The 24,521-nt window shown below is 42.9% G+C and overlaps 1 protein-coding gene and 1 long non-coding RNA gene across 10 annotated transcripts; one reads left to right on the top strand and one right to left on the bottom strand.

Moving 5' to 3' along the window:
- The first annotated feature begins 218 nt into the window (after positions 1 to 218).
- Positions 219 to 19,329, top strand: SETDB2 (SET domain bifurcated histone lysine methyltransferase 2). Of its 8 annotated transcripts, XM_056328490.1 has the most exons (14): positions 219 to 339; positions 687 to 994; positions 4,185 to 4,307; positions 5,694 to 5,759; positions 6,569 to 6,671; positions 7,383 to 7,949; positions 9,481 to 9,594; positions 10,819 to 10,988; positions 11,402 to 11,630; positions 13,655 to 13,739; positions 14,705 to 14,807; positions 15,596 to 15,936; positions 17,121 to 17,209; positions 19,089 to 19,329. In XM_056328490.1, the coding sequence occupies exons 2-14, from the start codon at positions 979 to 981 to the stop codon at positions 19,204 to 19,206; spliced, it is 2,124 nt and encodes a 707-aa protein (XP_056184465.1). In that variant the 5' UTR covers positions 219 to 339; positions 687 to 978; the 3' UTR covers positions 19,207 to 19,329. The 8 variants fall into 8 exon arrangements, with proteins under 8 accessions (XP_056184465.1, XP_056184466.1, XP_056184467.1 ...); XM_056328491.1 differs by lacking the exon at positions 219 to 339 and having other exon boundaries at positions 358 to 994; positions 6,572 to 6,671; XM_056328492.1 differs by lacking the exon at positions 219 to 339 and having other exon boundaries at positions 358 to 994; positions 10,846 to 10,988.
- Positions 13,747 to 24,395, bottom strand: LOC130144575 (uncharacterized). Of its 2 annotated transcripts, none has more exons than XR_008820167.1 (3): positions 24,233 to 24,395; positions 20,293 to 22,927; positions 13,747 to 14,195 (listed from the first exon to the last, which is right to left on the bottom strand). It is a non-coding gene; the product is annotated as an uncharacterized LOC130144575 (long non-coding RNA). The 2 variants fall into 2 exon arrangements; XR_008820168.1 differs by lacking the exon at positions 13,747 to 14,195 and having other exon boundaries at positions 19,459 to 20,632; positions 22,804 to 22,927.
- Positions 24,396 to 24,521: the final 126 nt, after the last annotated feature.

The following is a 24,521-nucleotide window of genomic DNA, read 5'->3' as shown; positions in this document are numbered from 1 at the left end:
CCCGGCTGGTGCGTCCCCGCCTCCGGCCGCCGTCAGGCGGTTGTCGGGCTTCCCTAGCGGGGCGGTGCCTCCTGGCGGGGGGCGGTGCCTCCTGGCGGGGGGCGGTGCCTCCTGGCGGGGGGCGGTGCCTCCTGGCGGGGGGCGGTGCCTCCTGGCGGGGGGCGGTGCCTCCTGGCGGGGGGCGGTGCCTCCTGGCGGGGGGCGGTGCCTCCTGGCGGGGGGCGGTGCCTCCTGGCGGGGGGCGGTGCCGGGGCCGCGCGTGCTCCTAGGGGCGGGGCGTGCCCGTGTGCGGGGGAGGGCGGCTGGGCCCGGCCGTCAGTCGTCGAGCGCCGCCTGCAGGTAACAGTTAAGCAGGGGAGGAGGAGGAGGAAGGTGAGGGCAGCTGGCCGGGACCGAGGCCGGGGTCGCGGCCCTGTCGGGGTCGCGCCGTCCCTCAGCAAAGCTCCAGCCTGCGGCGGTAGATAGCGCCGGGTGCTGCAGACGGGGCCGTGTAGGAGCACCCGTCACCCGGCGCGGGGGTGGGCCCGGTCTCCCTGGGCCGCAGTCCCGCTGCTCGCCACGCCGCGCGGAACGCGTGGCTGAAGGGCGGGAGGGGTGCGGGTCACCCCGCGCCTCGCCTCAGCCCCGCGGCGCGTCCCGCTGCCGGCGCCGCACGGCCTTAACCCTTTTCTCTCGGTACTCCTCAGATGAGCTGTGAGCCGTTGGCCAGAGGGGGGTGAAGGGTGCTGAGGCGAGGCCACTCGGCGTCGCAGGGCCGGTCCACCAGGGACTGCCCCCCCCCCCCCCCCCCGCGGGAGGGTCTCCCCCGCCACAGGTTGGCCCCCACCGCCGGTTCGCCCCCTGCCCGCAGGCCCCGGGCGCTGAACGTGGCCGTGTCACAGGGCAGCGTGACCGACGCGCCGCTCCCCTACCTGAGCTGAGCTTGGCGCTGGCCGGACCCAACCAGCCTACCAGCCCTCCACGCAGCCACCCGGGAAGATGGAAGAGAATAGAAGTAAGCCTTTAAAATAACTAAATAAGTAAATATGCTTCGAGCAGCAATTAGTCAGGTCTTGTGAGAAACTTTTCCAAGATTGAGCAGTCTTCCCTTAAGCTCTTTTCCCAGTCAACCAAATAAAAATTTCTGGGGTTTTGTAAATTTGGTACTGTATATAGGGCTACAGCTTGATGTATTCTCACGACGTAAAAAGGAGTTTCCTTTCTGGAATGTTTCAAAATTTCAGTTACAGCATGAAAAGGCTAAGTAGCTGACTTGCAAGTCGGGTATGTTTTATGTTCTCTGGGTCGTTAGTGCTGGTATCTTCAATGTGGACAAAGAATGCTGCTGCCTTACTTCTCCTTAGTGTTATTAAAGTAGAGCTATCTTGCATCTGTTGAGAAACAGAAACAGTAATTTTTTTACCTAAAAAAGCCTTCGTTTTTTTCCTAAACAAATTAGCTGCAGTACTGCTGTAGTGACGGCATTAATTTAAAAAATAAGAGAGAAATGTGAGCTAATAGGAAGTGGGGATTATGTAGGCTCCGCTGAATATGCTGGAAATTCTGGGCCATCTCATGACAGCTTCATGCTTGAGGAATAGTAAGAAATTACTTGTGTAAAAAAAATTTCCTCACACAGCTTGTTTCATTTGAGTGTTCTTCAGTTAGGTCTTGATAAGACATGGGCTGACTATTTGAAAGTGGGATGACTATTTCACTGCAATGCTTTCTTACAGTGCTCCTGCTAATACCTGCTATAGTGTTTATTTGTATAATTTTTAAAAAACTAAGTAGCTACAACCATTTTAATTTCTCACCTCATCTCTTGCTTGTCCATTCTGCACCTCTTGCAGTGCTGTGCAACTGCTTTGAAGTGGAGAACCTTGCCAGTTTGAGGGAGGAGAGGATTGAGGGTAGTATAGTTTGGATTTATGGAGGGAAATGGGAAGGTAGTATATATTTGACACTACTTCTGGTCTCAAAATGATAACCGGAAGACAATAGTTTTGCCTTTTATGGCACATATGTAAGATATTAGTCAGCAGCTCTACAGGTCCTTTATAAGAAACATGCACCCAAGGTTTTTTTCCAGCAGCTGGCCTAAGTAGCCCTGGCCTTGGCTGCTTGCTGTTTCTTGCTCTAGCATCAATCTCCTGTGCAGTGCTGAAAAAAAAGAAATACATGGCCACAAGGATTCTATAGAGGGAGAAGAAAATCCCTCCAGAGGTGATGGCTTTGGCCAGGTTTAAAGCTATTGCCGCAAAATGCCAGTCCATCAGCTGACATGAATGCTGACAAGGTAGATGCATTCCCTGTTCTCCTGGCTAGTGTTGATGATAACAGTATTAACACTGGAGGGATTAGTGATGTGGACATCTGTCTCTTTTGAAATGAAAATTGGATATGAACTTTCATATGCAGTCTTTGCTTCTCCACGCAAAACCAAGTTTTTACTGCTAGAATGTTTGGGGCACTGCAGCGTGAGAATTGGGGAAGCATTTGCAAGTCAAGTGAGTGGTCTGAGCGCTGTACAGTGTGTTATATGTTTTACTGCCTTTTGGCCTGCACGAGATTATAACTGATGACCCAGAAATGAAAAACTGTGTTGTCACCCATCCTGTGAAGTAATCTATCCAGGCTCAGTAAATATATTGAAATACCTGAAATTGGATAAGAAATAAGCACAACAGTTTTAATCTGCAGCGGTGGAATTTCTTATTAGAATTTCTGAATGTGTATTTTTAAACACAGTTGTTAAATACACTTATTTCTCCATATTTTAAATTTGTGATACTGTCACACAGAGCAAAGGATGGAAAAGGCACAGGGCACATGTTGTCTCTCAGAGCAGTAGTGTAGGTTTCCAGAAAGTGGTGTGGGCATTTTTTGTTACAGGACTTTGACCTTTCCACATTTTTTTTAAACATTTCTGTGAGTATAAAAGCTCATGAAATGATGAGAGCTAGTGCTAAATCAGTCATTTTACAAGATAAAGTACTTTCAGCATTGCCTGTTGATACTAAGTGTTATGCTCTTAGCTGCTGGTGGCATAAGCAGTGGAGTTGTGGTGGCAAAAGATTGTTACTTTCTTCACTGCTGTCATGATGTGATGCTTTTGAGAGTAACCATAGACTCTGTACTGCCATAGCATCACTTAGCTTCTGGTGTCTTGGGCAACAGAAGTCATTCTCTGCTAAGTCAGAAATTAAGTAAATTTTTTTTACTAGCCTTAAAAGAACGCTGTATTGACTGGCAAGGAGGTATCACCCCAGCTCGTTTGCCAACCCAGGTTTGCTGTCTGAAAGTGAAATGTAAACCTAGTATGGTGACAGTGGACTCTACCTCTAGAAACAGAGTAGGAAAACAGATTTACTTGTTCTTTTGTGCATGGTCATTGAAGAAAAACGTTAACCATGAGAGAGAGCCTGTTCTTTTTTCTGGCATTGCCTCTTGACACACCAAACCGTAGTTCTTTTTCAGAGTCCATGCCAGAGATGCACTGCTAATGTTTTAACAAGAGCTTTCATGAATGGGCTTAGTACCTCAAAGGTACATACTCTTGGAAGAGAAGAAGTTCTGAACCTGCAGCTTAAAAAACATTTATTTAAACACGATACAAGGAGTGTATTAATTACTACAACTGATAAAATTTGGTGAACAAAATTTATCAAAATGCTTTTATCTGAGAATATTTTGAACACTTTTCCCTAGAAAACGTACAAAAATATTGATGAGTTGGCATAGTCAGCTCGGGTAGCTAAGGGAGGTTACAGCTATAAAAATATTTTTAAAGTTCTTTTGTTTAATAATATGATCAGTTCATTCAGTTGAAAGTATTCTCCTGTGTCACTTCTATGAGCTTCAGTGGTGATTAATTTATAGTGGGACTAATTGCTGGTGTTTTGAGAAAGGATTCCACAGCACTCTTTGTAGACATGCATGAAAAGTTAATTGAAGGCCCATCATGAGCCATCAAAAGCTACTCCAGTTTGTCACTTGGCTTCTGTTTCACTTTCATAATCAAGTTTAGGAATAGATTTCTTAAGGTTTAAGCTTGCAAAAGAAGACAGCAGTTCTGGCTGGTTTTTCAGAAGTGCCTCACAATGAAATGAGTGGGAGCCTTTGAAAATTCCACTAGGAACTACTTGGATATTTTAGACTTCCTGGGAGTTGTACAGACTTGTAAATTGAGATTTGCATTTCAGCTGATTTGAAGACCATTTGGGCACAATTGGGAGGTAGAAGAGTGGACATCATATTTGAACAGATGCAAAATGTACTGCTGTTGCTGAAGCAAAAGATCAAGAATGGAACTGCGACAAACCAAGGTTTGAAATCCTTGTTACAGTTAAGCGGGACTGCAGGGGAGCTGTGGCCTGCTTTGTGTAGGGCTATGTGGTATCTGCCACAAATTGGATATCTCTGAATTTAAATTACTTTGTAGTTGGTGTTTTTAAGCACTTTTTAAAAAAAGAGTAACTGTTTCAGGTGCATTTTGCCATTTTCTCATTTTGCCTGTATACTTTTTCAAACAATGTGTGGCTCTTAAGTACGTGGAACTGAAATGTTTATTCTTGAGAAGTAATGAAATACCTGCTGTGCCTTGTGTTTTGTTTATTGACAGAAGTTTTAGCCTTTCAAGCTGATCTTGGTGAACTGAATGGGTTTGGGTGGGATTATAATTTTGTAAGTATTATTTCATGTCAGAGACACCATTATAACTTAAAACATGAGTAGAAAAATGTGACAGCAATGCATTTAAGATTTGTTTCCATGAAAATCAGGAACAGTGTCCTTTATCTACATAAAAATCAGAAATCCGATAAGCCTGGAGCAGTGCACAGGTTTCTTTTTATTAATTTGTTCAGGAAAACTACTTTTTTTAATTGTCATGCATGTAAATGTAATCTGTGGATCTTACTGCTTTTTTGTGCAAAACAATGTACAGTAGTGTCAGATGTTTTTAAACAGGTATAGCCACACACTCTGCATTGTACTGCTTGCTCAGAATTAGTAGTGCAGTTTTTTTATATACTTGAGCTCCCACATCTTGATTTTTATGACAAAACATTACAGCAGTGCGTAGATAAATGTTGAACTTGAATCCCCAAATGACACAATGAATCTGTGACATAGTTAAGTTTGATTTTTTTCTATGCTTTGTTCTGTAAAGATTTCAAACTAAAATATTAACATGGATTTTCCTAATATTTTTCTCTACCTGTAATATTTATTGCGTGGAGTAAAAGGTTGAGATAGAACTGGTCTCTTCTTTGTGTTCTTACTAGTTGAAGGCCGTTTCCACCAATTTAGGAGTAGCATTAATTTGGTCTGCCAAGATCCAGCCCTTCTTAGCCGGAAGATGACTAGTCTGATGAGAAAGTACAAAGAGAAACTTAACTAAATTGTGTTGATGTGCACTACTGCCACTGGAGGCTACTGGTTTTGTGTGTTTGGAAACATCCCAGCAGCTTTCCAAAAGCTGGAGGATATTCAGTGCTGATTCACAACTACTAATATGAGCTGTAATTTTATTGTAATTTGCAGATGTGTCTATTAAGGTCTGTGGTGCAAAAGGTTTCTAATGTTATCAGTCTTGCAATGCTCTAGATTAGTATAGTGAGGAAACTGGTGTCTCTGGAGGACTTGTTTTCCCTATTATCATTACTTAAATTAGACATCGTATCCATTTTGTTTTGGTTTTTTTTGCCTAGAATACTGTCAGGCTTCGGTACTGGTGAATGAAGCTAATCTAGGTGATCTCTTAACCTTGACAAATGGTATGTGCATCTCTGTTGTATTTATTGGCATGTGGATTTAATTTGTCTTGGTTTACTCACTAGGAGCTTATTTCCCTTCATTAAAATCAATAAAATAGATCTGAGAAGCCTCTTAGCATTACAAGGGAAAACCCATAGTTATTAGTTTCCTTAGGTACTGGACTGTGGACTCTCGCCTGCGTTTGTACATTTGTGGTTTGAATGTATGTGTATATGGCCTTTACCAGGTGAAGAGAGTTTAACTAGTAAGCCCTGATGAACCTGAGCTGGCTGCAAGCAGAGTCATTTTGTGTGTGGCTTCACTAGCTGTGATACCCTGGCTTCCTTTTACCTCAAATAATTAAGAGAAATCTGTATATGTGTTTCATATGCATGTTGTCTCCATACACTTTGAAAGCTACGTGAAAGTTGTAATGTGCAAATCATCTGGTGGTCTGTGAAAAGGGTAAATCTTCACGATGCGTTCTGCCTCAAGTTTGTCAATGCACACCAAAGTTTTTCACCCTTGGGGAAAGGGAAGGGGGGAAGAGAGGGAGGGAGAGGAGGAGCAGGAGAGAAAGTGTGAGAGCGTGTGCCAGCTGGTTGTTTACTTGCACACCTATATGCAAGCACGTGATTTTTGTTTAAGTTCCAAAAAGCAGCTTCCTTTTCTAGTAGGGTGCTTGCTAGCATGCTCTTTGTTAGCTGTAGTTCATAGCAATGCATTGTTTTTAATGTATTTTGGCAATTACCTCTTTAGCAACTGAAGTTTGATTGTAGGTTGAAATGTGGATTGCTGGAGTTTTTGCTTGCATTCAAATTTTTTTCAGTAGGTGCTGTATTTGATGGAGATGGCATACAGGAAACCAAACCTAAATGGCAACGTCTTCTTACAGATGACAACACTGCAAACTCTGTAGAAGGTTCTCACAGGTCAGGGTATTTAATAGTTTATTTCAGTTTCTCATTTGGCATACTCTTTAGTGCATCTGAGAGAGATTTTAATATCTCTTTTTGTATTTCTAAATTTACCATTTTAAACCCAGTTTTGAATCCTGCCAGTATTCAAAGTGAAAATATTTTGAACCTGACCTACATGGAAGACCTGAGGTTTTGAGTAACCTTGTCTAACTTACCATGCGAGAACATCGCAGAATAAAATAGGGCATTAGGTTATGAATAAAGATCCCGGAGTATCACCAGGATTATCAGGGTTAGGGCTTAACGATTTTTGAGTTCAGTTCTCAGGCTCTCATAGACTGTGCAGATTGTCAGGCACATGATTTAGTCTTTCTGTATTTAGCCTCAGGTACTGATTTGGAAGATGTGGGTAAAGATGTTGTTCCTTTCTTCTCTCTCTCTTTGGTTTTTTTTTTTATGTCCTTTCTGTGTTTTAGTGTAAGTGCTTCCTGGGAAGAAGCTGTTGCCTTTTTTTTTTTTTTTATGCCACTGAGTATGTCTTCATATGATGTTAGGTCAGTAACACAATGCAAACAGTGATTCAGTGAAACCCTTGGTCTTCTAGCAATTGGCTGTTTCTTTCCTGTGCTAATAATATTGAACCAGTAAAACGCTCCGTTTCTTACTGGTTCATCTAAGATGCTGCTCTTTTTTCTTATTTTTTTTTCTTTTTGTTCCAAATAGCAAAAAGGAGGAGATGGCAAAAACGGGTTCAGGGAGTAAAGAAGCATCTCTTCAAATTCAAGATTTACCTTTAAACCTTCAGTATCAGAACCACAAGTGCTCTAGTGCATGTCTTCCCAACAGAGCGGCAGGCTTCTACAAGGGTGAAAATCCTCTTAAGATACCAATCCTGTTTCACTTTCAAAGATGCCATGCAAAAGCAGACTGCCTTTCAAAATCACTGGATGTGAATTATAAAGCTCCTTGTGGTCGAAGTCTGAGAAGCTTTCAAGATGTGCAAAATTATTTGTTTCAAACGGAGTGCAATTTCTTATTTGTTGATCACTTCTCCTTCAACACATACGTACTGTTAGGCAGGAGTACCGTAAATCCTGAACCCCTCGTATTTGATTTTGATATCAGCAATGGAGCAGAGTCTGTGCCCATTTCCTTCTGTAATGATCTTGACCACGCAAGATTACCTTATTTCAAATATCGGAGGACATCGTGGCCGCATGGATATTATCTCAACAATTTCTCTAGCGTATTTGTTGATTCATGTGACTGCACAGATGGCTGCATTGATAGGTAGGTAGAAAAACCTAATCCCAGACAAGTGACGCATGATGCCTCAATAGCAGGGTGGTGGTCTAAGTGTGAAGATGTGCAGTACCAAACAGTACCAGATAATGAAGGACCAGCACAACTGGAGTTGTCTTGTGCCATGCTCTGTGGTGTTGACTGACACCATTGTGTCTTTGTCTTCCCCAGAACTTGGGTGCTTCTACCCATCCAGCCTGTGTTGTAGGGAAGGAAGCAATCAACAGGTGGATTGTTGTGTTCCTTTTCCTTTCTTCCCAAATTGGCAGTGCTTGTCCTCCAGGTGGAGCTGGCAAGCAGATCTCTGGGCTTTGGAAAAGGGGTGGGGAAGGGAGAGGCTTGTGCCAGCAAAGGCAGGCTCGTTTTCCTGGCAGGCAGGGAAGGATCCTGCATGACAACTGCTGCAGCTCTTCTGTTGGGATGCTATCCTGGAGATGGCATGGGACAGCATGGAGGGATCAGATCATTTGGAACTTAGAAGGTTACAGAGGGCAGAGGAAGAAACATCCCCCTTCACAACCTCTACATCCCATCCTTCCCCTTCTCTAAACAGAAACTATGAAACCCTGTGGTCACAGAACACATTTATTTTCTGACCAGTTAAATGGTGTTGCTCACTGCTGTCTTTCTAAAACACAGTAACTCTGAGCTGTATGTTATTCTGTGGGAACCTGTCACAGTTAACACAGGCGACTTTGGTGATAATTTTGTCCGCTTTCTTCAAGGGTGTTTTGTCTTTGACCTGATCTGTGCCTGTAGGTGTTACTTGGTATTGAATCCGTTTTGTATTATTAATAGCTAGGGCGGTTGCATGTGCTGGTGTGCAGTATAATTGCCCATGACCCAACAGAAGCTTGAAATCACAGCCTAATCTAATGAAGCTTCATTAATTAAAGTTACTTAGTTTCAGCTGAGTGGTGGGGAACAGCAAGCACATAGCATGCTGCTTCTTTTGCACTGAGTTCCTGCAAAGGTTGAGATGCTTTTGATGTGCAGTTTTGGGGTTCAAGATTTGGTCTATTGCTGTTTGTGCAAATGCTGTGGGTCTTTGGAGTTATTGTGACATAAGATGGTGAAGACCAGCATTATTGCTCGAGTTCTTTGCTCCACATGTGAAATTCTTTGCTTCCTAGGGGCTGGAGTGGGAGGAAGGTAATGAAGTACTGTCTAACAGGCTGGGATGCCAGAGCAGATGATTTGCATTCGTACATTCAATCCATTTGACAGTGTTCTGTTTATAATAAATTTCTGTTGTACCTCAGCTGTTTGCATGTGCCTTTATGGAGCTTGGCAGAAGAATGGGGTTGGGGTGGAGAGAACATGATTATTATGAAACGCACATAACCAGCCAAGAGACAGAGAAGGGCAGGGTGCCTGAAATGGCCCTGTGAAGTAAAAAGGCGGGGGGGGGGGTGGTGGTGGGGTGTGTATAGTCAAGTACATTTTTAAAATGTCTAGATGTATGTTTTATTTATGCTGCCCCAAATACATTCTGAGATGGTTTACTGATATTTTTTAGGTCAAAGTGTGCATGCCTACAGCTAACTGCAAGAGGCTGTAGTAGAACTTCTAGAAGTAGTGCAACATCCCATGGATACAGTTACAAAAGACTAGAGGGACCTGTTCCTAGTGGGTAAGAAAGACTGAACGTGAGCTTGTTATTTTATTTGTATACTCTTTATTTTTATCCTGTAGTGTAAGTGCTACAGAGCTAAAATAACTGCAGTTTCTGGATGCTGAAACCTTCAGTTTTTGTCACATTTTTACTGACTGATCAGGATGTTAAAAAATAATGTGACTTGAGTAATAGGAGGAAAAACTACTTTTGTACTGCAGATACTACAATTTTCACAGCTTAGTTCAAGGTCCAAGAAGAGTGTTAAGAGTAACAGTCCAGTTAACACTTAAGAGTCACGGTCCAGGAGCTCAGGCCATATCTGGCCCATGCGCTGGTTCATTCAGGCATGCCAAGGAGAGAAGGGAGATGGGAAAGAAACCTGCCACAAGGGAAGGAGGTCTATCACAAGAACATCACACCATGTATCAGCCGAAGAAGTGGGAAGCAGTTGCCACCCGTGGGTTTTGCCCTCTATCTTGTCCACCCGTTTGCTCTGTAGGACCAGAGTCCTAAAGAAGTATCAGCCAGCTGCTATTGCCAGATTTGGTTATGTGTGACTCTTGCAAGTCTCCAAAGCAGTCCCAGTGCTGCAAGTGTTCACCCTTTCCCTTTCTCTTATTCAGCGCCTGTGGATTAATATGTGGCCTGGGGAAGGTGCCAGTAACCTCAGGTGTGTAGGAGAGGAATTGTGCAAGGTAGCTTTCTGCGACAGCCAAGGGCTGCACCCACAGGCTGAAGTTGCTCCTTTCAGTCCATTGTTGCTGTGTGATGTTAATTTATGGCTGGCCTGGAAAATTAAAGCTGCCAGTGAACCCAGAAACAAATGCAGAACAAAAAAAGCACAATGGTGAATTCTTCTAGAAATGTTTTGTTAAATCCTAAAACTCATGACAGCTACAGCGTGGTCCAGGCAGACAGGTTGTCTTTGTAAAATCTGTTCCAGCATAGAATGATGTGCTTCATGTAGGGATTTCTGCTTCTGTGTAAAATAAAAAAGATTTCATTTATTTTTATTGTCTACTTATACCAAAATCTGGCTGACAGGCTCTTAAAATTGATGAATCGGCAATCAAGAAAGTCATGGGCTTCAGAGTACTGCTGCACAATCAGTTTTAGCCAGAGTCTTTAATCTTTTCAGTCAATGGCCTTATTAATGTGCAGGAGGGAAATGAATAATAGCAACTTTGTTTTGGCAATGCATTCTTTTATATTGTGTTTTGTTTTGCTTCCTCTTGACAGAATTTATGAGTGTAGTGTGTTGTGCAGGTGTGACAAGATGATGTGTCAAAACAGAGTTGTACAGCATGGCATTCAAGTCAGGTTGCAAGTGTTCAACACGGAGAGGAAAGGCTGGGGTGTCCGCTGCCTAGATGATATCGACAAGGGGACATTTGTTTGTACTTACTCAGGTAACAGATGACCTGTGGAAGATGTATAGCGTAATTCTCCCTTGCCTGTGGCCTGTGGCCCTGGAAATTTTTGGAGAACCAAACAGGGAAATACAGGGTTGGAAGAAAAGTGAGTCAATATAATCTTAACTTGCAAGATGATCAGATGGACAGAAGAACCTTGAAGAACTGCAATGCAATGATGCCAAACAAACAAAACATTCTGGAGCAAAGCCTGTCTCAGACTTGATTTTTCCCTCACAGGCCTGTGTATCCTGTGCCAGGGCTAATTTTCCTTCAGTATAAATGCATTCATATTTTTCTTTCCCAAATAATGTTCTTGTATTTTTTTTAATGAAAGTTTGAACTGTGGTACTGAGTGTGACCCATCTTAGCAAACAATTTAAAAACCCCAACTTTTCTTCTTCCTCCAGGCAGATTGATGAGCAGAGCTAAAGTTCAAGTACTGGGAGATGATGATCAGGAGCTGAGAGAGGAGAGTGCTGTGAGTGGCAGAGTCTGTGGCTTTTTTTCCAAAAAAAGAAAACTTCACACTGATTGTTCAGAGACTGTGATTGGACGAGTGCAGACTGGCAGAAGTCACATTCTTGAGAAGGAGGAATCTTTGTCTCAGACTGTAGATAATGAAAATAAATCAACCCTGTAAGTTTACTAAAGCAAACTTAAGCATGACAAAACTAATATTCTGCTATTATAGAAATTCCTTAACTTAAAGTATAACTGAATGTCCTCAGCTGAGGGTGTGTTTTTCCTTTCTCAACTTTTTTGTTAATTCCTCATTATTTCTTCTCGTAGGACAGTTTTTTCTCTATATTAATTTTATTTATTGTCTGTACTAATTGGCATTTTCTAGAAATCAAATTAATTTCCTGGGTGTACGTGATCTGTTCAGAGTATTAATCATTATGCTAACCTGAAATAATTAATATAAAGTACTTGAGATAAATGATTTAAAGATATTGATGACACCAAAGGGTTTAATAAATTAGCCACTAACTGTCCTGTCCTTTGCTCCTGGTCTTGTTCTTTGTAACATAACCTTCCCTGCTACGATTCTTAACCTTTCCCATTAGGAGTCTGACAACACCTTGCTTTTGCAGTGAAATATGCAAAAGTTCTGGTCCTGTTTTCGTTCTACAGTCAAGGTCTTGTAGCCTATCAGTATTCCTAAAATAAAATTACTGCAAAATAACCATGTGGCTTTATGCTGTAGTGTTTTCAGAAGGAAGTTGGGAGATTGTTTTCCTAAACTATTCTTGCTCTGCCATACTACTCTGTAAACTCTTTCTTTGCACTAGTCATAAATGATTGCAAATTCTTGCTCATTTCTTAGTAGAAGATGATTGTGGATCTTTGAGAAGCACTATGAAATTACAAATGGAAACTCTAATACCTGCCATGTATTCTCACTTGCATTTCAGTGTCTTGGAAGCCTAATGAATTCATGATTTTGTAAATTACATAATTATCAGCAATCAGCTAGATTTTACTTCTACTAAGTGCTGTTGCTAAAAATTGCAGGGAAGCACAGTTTTAAAGTTGTGTTCACTGCACTGCTACCTCAAATCTCATAAATTTCATTTCCTGAGAATAAACATGTTTCATGCATGGGTTGTGTTTAAAAAAAAAAAAAAAAAAACCAACCAAAAAACAAACAAAAAACCAGTCTCCCCTCCAAAAAAAAAAAAAAAACAATAACAAACCCACCACAGACAAAAAGACTCTGTTGTTCTGCCTCTTCTTTGTTATTCTGCTTCTTAAGAAATTACAATCCAGCTGAACTGAGAAACCTTTGAGAGGAAATTGGTGTGCTAAGCTTGACATGTCATTCACCCAGATTGCTTTTAACAGGACAAACAATGTAGTAGTCATGTAATAACGTCACAACTTCTTTTGTTGTAAATTCACCTTTTGAATTTACAAAGGGATTTAAATCTTAAGAAAGCCTTGAAGAGTAGCTTTTGTTCCTGTTATATAAACATTCGATGTTGAAAGTTTTCTGGAATAAGAGCTGTTACTTGATGCTAGATATTGTACAGATGTTAAGGGTAGTTTTGAAACTGGTGTTTTCTACTGCACTTCAAATGTAATCCAAATTAATATCATTTAGATGTTTTAAATGTATATGCCTGATACTGCTTCCCATCCTTCCCCTGCCTTTTCTTGATATGGAGTGACGTTCGTTCTTTTGTTGGAGAGTATTTTCTGTACTGCCATATATTGCCTGTCTTTCTATCCCTTGTCCCTGCAGCATCTTTGCTATCCTGTTTGAAAGCTGCACTGTCAAAACTGTTGAAATTGGTAGCAGGAAAAAGGCAAACCTCTGTCTATAGGTGCTCTATTTTGAGATGATCAGATATAATAATAGTAAAACAACAGAGATTTTGGTTCTTGGCAGAACTGGGAAAGGATGTGAAAGCAGTTGCTGATCTCTCAAAAAAAAGTATGAGCAACCAGTTTTTTTACAAATACTATTGAGAACCGAACCTTGGTTCTCAGTTCTTAAAGGCAAAATAGTCACAGAACTTGAGGCAAGGCCAGACTACTACAGGCTCTGGTGTAGTCTGTTCTTATGAACTACTGACTTGGTTAGAGAAATGTGCGTTGTGAGAGTTACTTATGGGTGTCTTTGTATTTTATAATTTCCTTTTGACCTTTCTGTACAGGGTTCATCCCAGGAATTTAAGTAATGCAACCGCGAGAATGCCTGGAACTAGAAGGGTTGTTTTTCATAATCACCCGCTAAAAATGGTAATAATAAGTGGCCTTAATAGATTCATTTTTCACTGTGCTGAATACGTATGTTAATTTTGACCTTTCATCTTATACATTTAAATAGTTCTGATGATCTTTCTTCATGAGATTGTTTCACACTGTGAGCTAATCTGGCGTGCTGGAAGCTATGCCCCATCCCTTTTCCATTATCGGTCCTTCAACATGTTCCCTGAGACCAGCACTAACTACTCGCACAGCCTTCCCTTCTCCACCCTTCACTTACGCTCCAGTCTTGAGAGCTTTAAGAAAACATTCTCCCGCCCCACGCCGTGTTGTAGCTAACTGCAGGGTTAGGGGATCATAGTGGTATTTTTGTGATGTCTTCTCAGAGAATTGAAATAGCAGGGACAGAAGGAAATCGCAGGAGTTGGACACAGTCTTCTCATGTAGTGACACGGGATAATTTAATCTGATCTGGGTGTGAGGTTTTGTCTGCAAATAGATGCAAAGGAGAGGCACTGGGGTAAATGTACTCTGTAGATTTTGTTGGTTTCATTGCACTTAAGAAATGCACATGGTATTTTCATGCTAACATTTGGCAGTGCTGTCTGTTCTGGAGCTCCCATAACTAATTGCCTTTTTGTGGTCGAAGAAATCCTGCCACATTTATTCATATTATTGAAACTGTGTAAAAGGCATGTTTGAGCCAGTTACACAAATATGTTTCAGTTCTGGTGAAACTGTTGGGACTTCCACACTTAAATGTTTTATTGAGTGGGGAGCTTCTTTCAGGTTATTCTTAAGGATAACTTGAAATTAGGAAGAATTTGCATTGCAGTAAATGTATGAACTTTTGAAACTCAGCCATAGCTGTGCATTACAGTAGGTTTGAAACTTCAGTCCTAGAGTCCTAAAAGCCACTTGCTATCTTGTGTTGACCCAGGTTTGCATACAGCAACAATACATCACAGCCTTTTCATTATCTTTTATTCTGTTTAAAGGAAAATGATACACTGGCGCACATTGTGAGCTCGGATGAAGATAATAGTTCTCAGACTCATCAGTCAAGCAAACTAACCAGTGGAACCAAGAAAGGAAAAGAAAGTAGGTTTTGAGAGCTATAAATACTGCACTGTTAGTACAATTGTGTCCCATCAGGTGATAGACACAAAATGCAGAAAGTGATCCTTGGATGTGGGAAGGCCTGTTCTCAGAGTAGAATGCTGTTGTCCACATAATGCTTAGGCTGTCTTAAGAGAGCTGAGCAGTACAGAAATTATTGCTGTCTTGTATTAAGACAGTGCATTAACTGGTGCAAAGCAATCTTTTGCCTGATAAGTTAATCTTGGGACATGTTGAATGGTCCTGACAGCAGCTTCTCAAATACAGTGCACTTGTGTGAAAGTCAGTTTATAAATCTTATTGTATCACATCCAATACATGTTCCAGTCAACAAAAATTGAGCAGAATCTAATGCAGGGGTGGGGGGACCTCAAGCTGGAGAAGCAGTGGGAAAGTGATGCTATTTGCATGTGCATCTTGTTCCTGTCTTAATTACAGAAGTTTGTGATTCAGGAATTAAGGTGGAGAATGATGATAAAATGCTATGTGGAAGAAATCAGTCTGGAGTGGGATTTTAGAAGAACAAGAGACTAGGTCACTCACAGGAGACTTGAGCGAGTGCTTTAGGCACCACAGCAGGAAACAGTCATTTGTGGAAGGACTGATGAGGGGGATGGAAAAGGGTGGTTGTATTATAGACTTGTAAATAGCAAGGAAGCTGCTTAGATTTTGGAGAACAAAGGGTGGGTGGATAAGAGTTCTGGGCCAAACAAGGGAAAGGCTTTGGCCTTAAACTGGCATCGAAAAATAACTTACGTGTCCATTGACAGAATCCACTCAGCAGCAGAAGGAAGAACATCCAATGGAAATTGGACAGACAGAGTCTGCTGACATGGACAGTGCAGAACGCAAAAGAAAGAGACTGTCTCTGCAGGGTGTTGATTGTGACAGGGCAGATGTGCTGGATGACACATCTGTTACAAGGCCATCCAAAAGCGTACCCCTAAAAGGAGGAACGTACCACTGCAAAGAGGAAAAACACAGGCAGTCAAAACACGACACATTTTGTCAGAAGGCTGATGATGACAGGATGCTTCTGAAGAATGCTAATGAAGAAAATATTTATATACTGGATGCCAGCAAAGAAGGAAATGTGGGTCGTTTTCTTAATGTAAGTAAAAAGTTTCATGTCTTCTCTTAGTTGTCTTAGCTTAAATAAATAAATTACATATTCGCGTAAATTAGAAAGCTTTTTTGCATAAACCATATATTGGTAGGTGCATGACAAGGCAGGCTACATGGTGCTCCCTGCACTCTGAAGCAACAGAACCCCAGGTTGGGTCACACTGGCTGTCAGCGCCTCCATAAGATGATGCACACTATGTACTAGCTGCAGGTTTTGGCACCACTAGGTTACTGAGCGAAATATTCCCCAGTAATAAATGACATCTTTCTCCTGAACTTTTGAACAGCCTTTTCTGGGGGTCCAGAGAGCAAATGGCATATTTTGTTGAACCACAAGCTTTCTCCCAGCCTTGTTTTTTGTTCCCCAACCACTGTAAAATCTAGCTCATGCTGATTTAGGATAAATGTTGTGATACTGTAGGAAGTTTCTCTTACTGTTCAATTATAGGTTCAGAAAGTGGTCTGTCATACTGTGTACATATCTGCTAAATAAGTCTCTCAATTCTGACTTGCCAAGAAAGGGTAATGAATTACCAAGTGCCTCCAACTAAGACAAGTAGTTCACAGACGCGTCTGCGTGTGCTCTGCAAGTAACATTGCTTTTCATTGGCATACGTGTTTTACAGCAAATCCATGCATATGTTTAAGCTGTTCTTCGTTGCAGAGGTAATATGGTGTTAAGACTAGTACTGCATCTTGCTGAAACTTTTCTTCTGCATCCATGAGCATGAACACATGTTCCTACATGTACCTGAATGACCTTTCACATCTCGTATCTCTTTGCCAACATACACAATCATTTACTCTATTGCTTGCTCCCTGGCACTGCTGCCCTGGCTGACAGCGAGATCCATCTGTCACGTACTGATTATTTGTGGTGCATCCTGAATCTAAGATGAATTCTCACCATAAATTTCTGGAGGAGTTTGATAAAAGAACTTGGTTTGCTTAGGCAAAAGTACTTTCATAATATGATGGAAATAATACTTTAAAGAGACATAGTTACTGCAAAAAATAAGTGGCAGTGGCATTGAGTAATACAGATTCTGTATGGGCTGGAGAATGGAAGGAAGAAGCTATCTTTACTAGTGACAGATATCTGACAAAATAGGTTCTTCGGCCAACAATGAGGTGTTTCCCTGTTTCTAATTAAAATATTCTGTTTCACAGCACAGCTGCTGCCCAAATCTCTTTGCACAGAGCGTGTTTGTAGAGACTCACAACAGAAATTTCCCATGGGTGGCGTTCTTCACAAACAGGTGAATTTTTTCAAATTTAATGTTGTTCATTTAACGCACTAGGGGAAAAAAGCAGTGCTTTGTTATTAGGAAATAATTGTGCTAAGAGAGGCAGATGCTTAGATCATGAAACCATAAAAGTACCTTCTTATTGTTGACTTCTTATTGTACACTAAAGACTGAAGAAATACAGCTGTTGGTTATCACTAATGAGTTTTTATTCAGTTTTTCACTGAAATGTAAAGTGGGGAAGCTTAATTTTGATGCGACCATTTCAGTGATAATCTTCTTCAGTGGAAAAATATAACTCAGTGTGGTCATTTTGAAAGCCAAGATTCACTGATCCTACTGTTGTCTCAAGGAATGGCCAGCAGATTTGGGTCCCATAGACCAAGATTGGACTCTATAGGGTCTTAAGGCTGAGACACTTTGTGGGCCAAACAAGCTGGTTGCAGGCCTTCTCCTTGCAGCTACCGAGAGAAGCAGGAGCCTGTGTAGCCCAGCATGTCCTGGTGAGGTAGCACTAGGATACACAGAGGTGAAAGCAAGAGATGTGTGTCTTCCCTTAGTGGATGACAGAAAGGGAGGTACAGAGAGCTGGTGCCAGTGAGACACAAGAAGGTGGCAACTAAACCTGGGAGGGAAAAAAATTAATTGTATGAATGAAGCTAGTGACGGCAGGAGTACTAGGTGAGAACTTACAATAGAGAATTCCTTCCAAACTGGCCTCAGGGAACACTGATCCTCTGCAGAGCCCTGCAACCCTGGTTCATACTGACACAGATGCTGTGGACTGTGCTGTGAAGGAGGGCTTCCGAGAACTGTGAAGACAATATTTTAAAGTGTGTCAGAAAAAAGATTTTGTTTTCGCTAGAGTCTTTATTGCTCAGGGACTTGGTAAAGAAGTGTGTAGTGGGGACTGAGGCCAGTGGAGAGAGGTAATAGTGATGAGCAGAAAACACTTAGGGAAGAAGACTGTTGAAGGGAAGTCTCCCTGGCTGCCCCTCCTGCTTTCTGGCAATCACCTTTTACAACATTTCTGTAAGTTGCAACTTACAACAAGTATCTTCCATGAACTTGCCCAGTCATCTTTTTATTTGTTTTACATTTCTGGCCTCCAGAACATCATAAGGCAGCAAGTCCCAGGTTGCAATTATGTGCTATTTGAAAAGTCCTCCTTGTTTCTTCTCAGCCTACTGCCTGGTAATTCACTGGTTGTCCTTTATATCATATCCAGTGAGAAATATGAGAGAATCAGTCTCTTGCTTGTAACACTCACATTTTATTGTATTTTCCCTCAGTTACCCCTCAGTGTCTTAGCTCAGGTATTTAATTTGGCATTTATTTTGGGCAATGAATTTCCTACTTTAGAAATTTCTTCTCTTTCATGTACTGTCAGAGTGGCTGGTTCATGAGGAGCATATGTTTAATTTTTTGTGCATACAGGTAGCGTAATTGCATTAGAACATCACTTGTCAGACCAAAGATGATCTGTTCAAACCTCAGTGATGCACTGTATGTAGTAAAAATAACAAGTGTGTGTTATAATTTAATGTGTTCACTTAGGTGGGTTTTTTTTCCTTTTTTTTGCTTTGATTTTTGTTTCCCAGAATTTGCCTCAAAGTTAAAGCAGGTTGTTTAGACTTCGAACCTATCGCACTGCTTGAGAAATTATTTTCTCTCAGCTGTGGGTGTTTGTGCACTATAGCTCTGGCAGGCAAAGCAGCATGCACATGCCAGAGACTCCTTTATCTCTTGGCTCTCTCCCAACAAGCTGCATGTTTGATGCTCCCTGCCCCCTACAATTTCAGGGTTTGCCTCTGAGTCCTTGATGACAAATTGTAAGCACAGTACTGTTTCGCTTAGTTCAAACAAATTGACTGAGTGTTTTATTTCTTAGGCATGTGAAAGCTGGAACCGAACTTACATGGGATTACGGTTATGAAGCTGGAAGCATGCCAGAGGTAGAGATTTCCTGTCAGTGTGGAGTTCAGAAGTGCAGGAAAAAAACCTTATAGCCAAGGCTTTCCTGTTGTCAACACATGATGTCCCTGGGGATGTATATGCTGGAAGGGACTACTACGCAGTGAACAGCACACTTACATCTGTGGTCTAATTAAATTCAACCAAAATGCCTTTCACCTGATTGTTGTTTTTTTTAAAATTTACATTTAAATGTCACTTTTGTAGTTTACAGAATTAGAAAGGTTTGTCATAAGAACAGGCATCAAACTTCTCCTAGATAATATCTGTGCTCCTAGTCTCCTCCCCCACCCCTTTTCATTTGCAAGCAAAGTTCACAGTGCACTGGAAGAACTCAAGCTTCTGTGCCATCTCCAGCAGAGACATGACTGATGCAGAGCATTGCTTAGTTGATGTTTTCTGTGCCCTTCCACAATGCTGAGTTTGCAAAACTCTGTTTTCTGAAACTCGTTATGAATACAAGTTTGCCTGTTTGGAGGCTAAGAATTATTAGAATATACCTAAGCATAATGGATGCAGTGGGACAGACAGTCTTGAACAGAGATGAGATTAATCAAAACAGTTTTGCAGAACTGTGTTTGTGCTACAAATTTAGCTAGGCAAGTCCTGCTGCTGCAGGAGAGAAATGACTGGGTTTTGCTGGGTTGCATCCCTCTCCCATGTTTGTGACACACAGAGAAATCCTTGAGAAATCTGGTGCCCTTTGTTCCAGTGCCATATTGTGTGGTGTGGGACAGGAGGGCTGCAGAAGTCCTTGCCATGTGGTTTGTTGGTAAGAGAAACAAGCTATATTAGGTGACACTGAGTGCAGATGCAGGAGGCAGCTCTGAAACGGAGCAAGGGACGAGTGTGCAGGTTTGTGGCTTTTGAATGTGTTGGAGCCTTGTGCAAAGAAGACGTCGCAGAAGGGCAGTTTAGACTGCTTGAAGAACTGCTGCCAAAGGTATCGGCAAATGTGGGTTTATTGAAGTAAGATGTTGTAAAAGTGAGACTTAGGAGACTTACAAGTTCAAAGGGAAGGTTCACTGTATTACTGCAGAGGATATAGCAATGATTCAAAGTTACCAGTACAAAACTTAGCACACTATAATACAAAGTTATGTTCAGTATCGGTCACTTACCAATGATCTGCAGTTGGTAAGGGGTGCCTCAGCCTTGAGGAGTAACCTTGAGAGGTGTCTGTGCTCAAGGGAAGATCATTGCTGTGCAGTCAGCTGCTTAACAGGAACAGCTTAAAGGTGGCTCCCTCAGGCTGTCCTGTTTGTGGAATAAAGTGCTTGGCTTGTAGTCAAATTGCATGAGGTGGAAAAGGTAAATATGAGACTCCTTGTACTCACAGCTTTCTTTGTTCCTTGATAAATGAGTCTTGGAAGAATCACCTGCTATTCATGTGTTAATCACATGGTCAATGTTCCAGTTTCCAAGCCCATATGCATTGATGTTCACCATGTCACCCTGTTCCTGTACGGGTTTTCAAAGAACAGGTTGGAACTAGAGGTTTGGACCCAGTTATGGCCAAGGCCATTGCTTCTTTTCGAGACTGAACCAAACTACTGCAAGTTTGGTCAAGAGTGCATCTGTCACAGGTAGATTGAAAGCTGGCCCTGCAGTTCTCCTTATCTTTACTTACTGAATTTGTGGGGAGCTGTGCATGGCAGATCATGCAGGATTGTCTGTTGGTATTTGCTCAGCCATTAGTAGGTTTTGTCACTAGTTTTCCTGTTTTACAGAGCAGAGAGGAGGTAGTATTTGCAATATTTAGTGATGATTTAGGCAATTTTATATGGGAATGAAACATGCTTGTGAGAGACTGCCATGGCCACGGGAGTAAAGATTTCAAGCCTACAGCTATACTGCAAAATGAAAGACAAGCAGGAACCTGTTCTCTGCCCTGAGGCTGAGGGGCAATGGATGATTTATGTCCACACGGCTTGGGGTTACCCCTCTTTTAATTGGGTGGCATCTGTGCTGTGTAACTGTGGACAAACGTGGTACCTCTGGCCCTGAGCTGGTTTTTGAGTTTGCTTTGGATGGTTCAAGCTTAAAAAACACAGGTTTGTGCTGCAACACACAATGCTGTCTAATTTCTCGGCAGTCTCAGCATGCGTGAGGAGTTTAAGCCTGTTACAAATGGACCATTAATGGAGATAACAGGCCTGTGAACCATTCTGCTCACAACAAAACCTCAGCTCTTCTTTCCCACAGCCCTGTTTGAGAGCTTGACAATACCCATCAAGCAAAGCCATCCTCAGCTTTTGTCCCAGTCGTTGCACTATGGGTTTGCGTGTGGTTTCATCATGCATCTTCGGGCCTAAATGTGGAAGAGCGGGGTTACTGCCAGTGTCAGTGCAGTACCCCTTCAAAGGCTCAGGGCCACCCACTCTTGCCTTGGTCAGTGCCCTTCCACCCCTCTGTCACTGAGGAGCACCACCATGTTAGCAGCAGTCGGCATTCAGCTCAGTTGCTTGTTGCTTCATTGAAGATCTGTCTGTACTCAGAGGGACTACACCTTAGGGTAATATTGTGCGGTGTAAAAACCTCCAGAGATACCGAACCGCATGGCAAGCCCACTGGTAACCCAGCACTGCTGTAAGCCTTTTAAACAAGTGAGGTTGCAGAAAATACCTGTCCAAGCTCAATTTGATTGTGGAAAAGCAGATGGGAATGTCATTAAAGCATCAAGGAGGGAGGCGGCAGGGGGGAGGGAAAGACATTTTACTGCTGTTGATTATATTTTCCAGATCAGTGATGGGAATTATGGTACTGGGATCTATGGTACAAGAAAAAGCTCTCTCTTCCTGCAGAAAACAGACTTGATGTTTCAAAAGATAAAGCACTTACTTGCTTTGTGTGGTCTGCAACTATCAAGAGCCTGCTGTCAACTTGGATTTTACAATAGGTATGTGTATGAGACGGGGGCTTTTTGGCTAGCTGTGTTTATCAGGTCTGTCTTCAGGCTGGTGCTTCTTCATTCTCCTTTTCCGTGTGAGGATACACTAGATACAGTGGTTGCGACCCAGCTTCTAGTCCCCTTATAGTCTGATGCTTTCACTGTTTGTGAATCTGATGTACCAGACCAGAGATCATAAACAACCTTCTTGCAAACTTGCCTTACAAGGTATGTTTTCTGTCTGGTTTTGTAATTATTAGAAGGGATTCTGCTGAAGGTGCCTGGCGAGTATCCTTTGCAGATAATGGCTGTGCCAGTTCAACAGACATTGCAAAGGTGCTCATGTGAACTTGCTCTCTGCTCAGCTGTCAGTTCCTCTGCCTGTGCTTACATAGCTCAGAGATGGGTGTTATTTCTAATCATAATCCCTTGTGCCACCCATGCTACAGCAAGTATCATGTGAAAGCACCGAGCACAACCACTGATGGAAGAATAGGTGGAAATGTGCCAAGTGAAACACTCAAAAGCACTGTGGAAGGACACATTTGGGACTTCTTGTCAGCCTGCCAGGGGTATCAAAAGAGGAGTGCCTGATGGGGAATTAGTGACATTGAGACATGAAGCAGAACTTGGGAGGTGCCTGAAATCAGTTTCTATTGACGTGAGTGTAGGTTTTACAACACTGAAGGATGATCAGCAGAGGGGAATTCTGAAACCAATTTAGGCTTTTTCAGGGTCGTACCTTGTGCCTGTGAAATGGTGTCATCCAGCCACACAGTGTGGAAGTTTTTGACTTTCTTGTGGTGAGCAGGACAGTACCAACAGAAGGACAGTAGGGATGTGAGGACTTGTAAGGTCTCCATGACCTACAGGGAAATAAACATTAGTGCCCAAGGTGAACATACAAATGCAAAGACAGCTGAAGATCACCTATGGCATAGGTATAAAAGAAACTGGACTGGAGCATGTTACACTGATAACTTTTTTGTGGTGGTGGTGGTGATTTTTTTTGTTTTGCCAGAAAATTACTGAGCACTAACTTCCAGCTCCACCTATTTCAGCAGAACTCTACAGCTCTGTAGAGCAGGGCTTGGAAGAAGAGATCACAAGGGATCTGCAGTTGTTTTTTTCTCCACAGAGAATTATTTTCCTGTGTTGAAGAACATACTTGTGTTAGGAAAATTTCCATAGTTTAAGACTTAGGCACCTTTAAGGGTGCTTGAATTCAGTTGACTCGACTCGTTTGAGTGCCATCTAGATAACAGATGTGGGATTGGTGTTGCATAGCAGTATCTGGCTAATAGATACAATCTAATCGCAAGCCTCCACACAGGGGCTGATCTTAGCTCTGAAATGCTACATCTGGGCAGGCACAAAGGGATTTGGGAAACCAGCTGGAATAACGCCAGCAGTGCTGAAAAGCCAAAGCTTGCTCTAGCTGGTAAAGGGAGCTGATCTTAAAAACCTCCATGTTGTGTTTGGTGCACCCTGCTGCCGGGCCAGAACACACCTGTTGTGGCTGGTGAGCTGTATGGGGGTGGAAATCGGGGTTTAATTACCCCACACAATAGCAGAGGAACTTCATGTAGGCCTAAAGCTTGGTCTTGCTGACACAGTTTTGCCTCAAGCCTTGGGTCACTGCTGTTCAAAGAGCTTTCAGAAGCATTGTGAAGCAGGGTGTGGAAACCTCTCGATGGTGCGTGTTAAGAGCTGCAAAGCAGCAAGCTTCTCCCTGTACCACATCTGCCCAGCGCATAGCTGGTGCACACCAGCCATCTCTTTATGGGGGCAGCTGGAGGGGATCACCTATGTGAACAGTGAAGCCTACAAGCAAGGAAGAACCACTCAGCAGTTGGAGGTCTTGTATCCCCAGCAGCCTGAGGCCAAGGCTGGCATCGCCTGACTAGGGGAAGCGCTGCCCAGCGACACAGGGACAGGACCGTCCTGTCCTTCGTGCTCTGGGTGAGCACCACCGTGGCTGGGCGTGCAGCCAGCACACTGCAGCCACCACCTCCTTCCCCACGGAGGGACCGACTGAACAGAGGCACCAGGAGGGCCCGCCACGACGTCCTGGCCTTTCCTGCCTATCTCTTGGATCAGATGCTTGATAAGATATCACCCTGCCAGCACTGGGCGCTAATCACCACCCCTACCCATACCAGGCCCCTCACCTGGCGTCCTGTCCCGTGGTTAAGGGACTTCCAACAACGAATGGGAGGATGGAGGATGTTCCTTTCCTCGTAGGGAAATCCCGCGAGAAAGGGCTGCCCGACGGCTGCCACTGGGATTGCCTGGCGCGGGTATCGAACCCGGGGCCTCGCTACCGCCACGCCCAAAGGCGCGGGGGATGGGCCGAGCGCCGCTCCCTCGCCACGTGACCGGCGGCGCACCTCCACCCACCCCTCCGCCCTCCACGCCGGAGCCGCAGCCAATCAACGCCCGGGAAATGCATCACGCGGC

The sequence above is a fragment of the Falco biarmicus genome, chromosome 2 (assembly GCF_023638135.1).
Source record: "Falco biarmicus isolate bFalBia1 chromosome 2, bFalBia1.pri, whole genome shotgun sequence".
Classification (NCBI taxonomy): Eukaryota; Metazoa; Chordata; class Aves; order Falconiformes; family Falconidae; genus Falco; species Falco biarmicus.
Note: the sequence above shows the minus strand (reverse complement) of the source record. Positions and strands in the feature narration are given on the sequence as shown.

What these genes read in the sequence shown, in the direction of transcription:
- SETDB2 (XM_056328490.1), top strand. An exon ending in GAGGGACCTGTTCCTAGTGG is followed by an intron (nt 9,595 to 10,818) that starts GTAAGAAAGACT and finishes TCCTCTTGACAG; the next exon opens with AATTTATGAGTGTAGTGTGT. An exon ending in ATTTGTTTGTACTTACTCAG is followed by an intron (nt 10,989 to 11,401) that starts GTAACAGATGAC and finishes TTCTTCCTCCAG; the next exon opens with GCAGATTGATGAGCAGAGCT.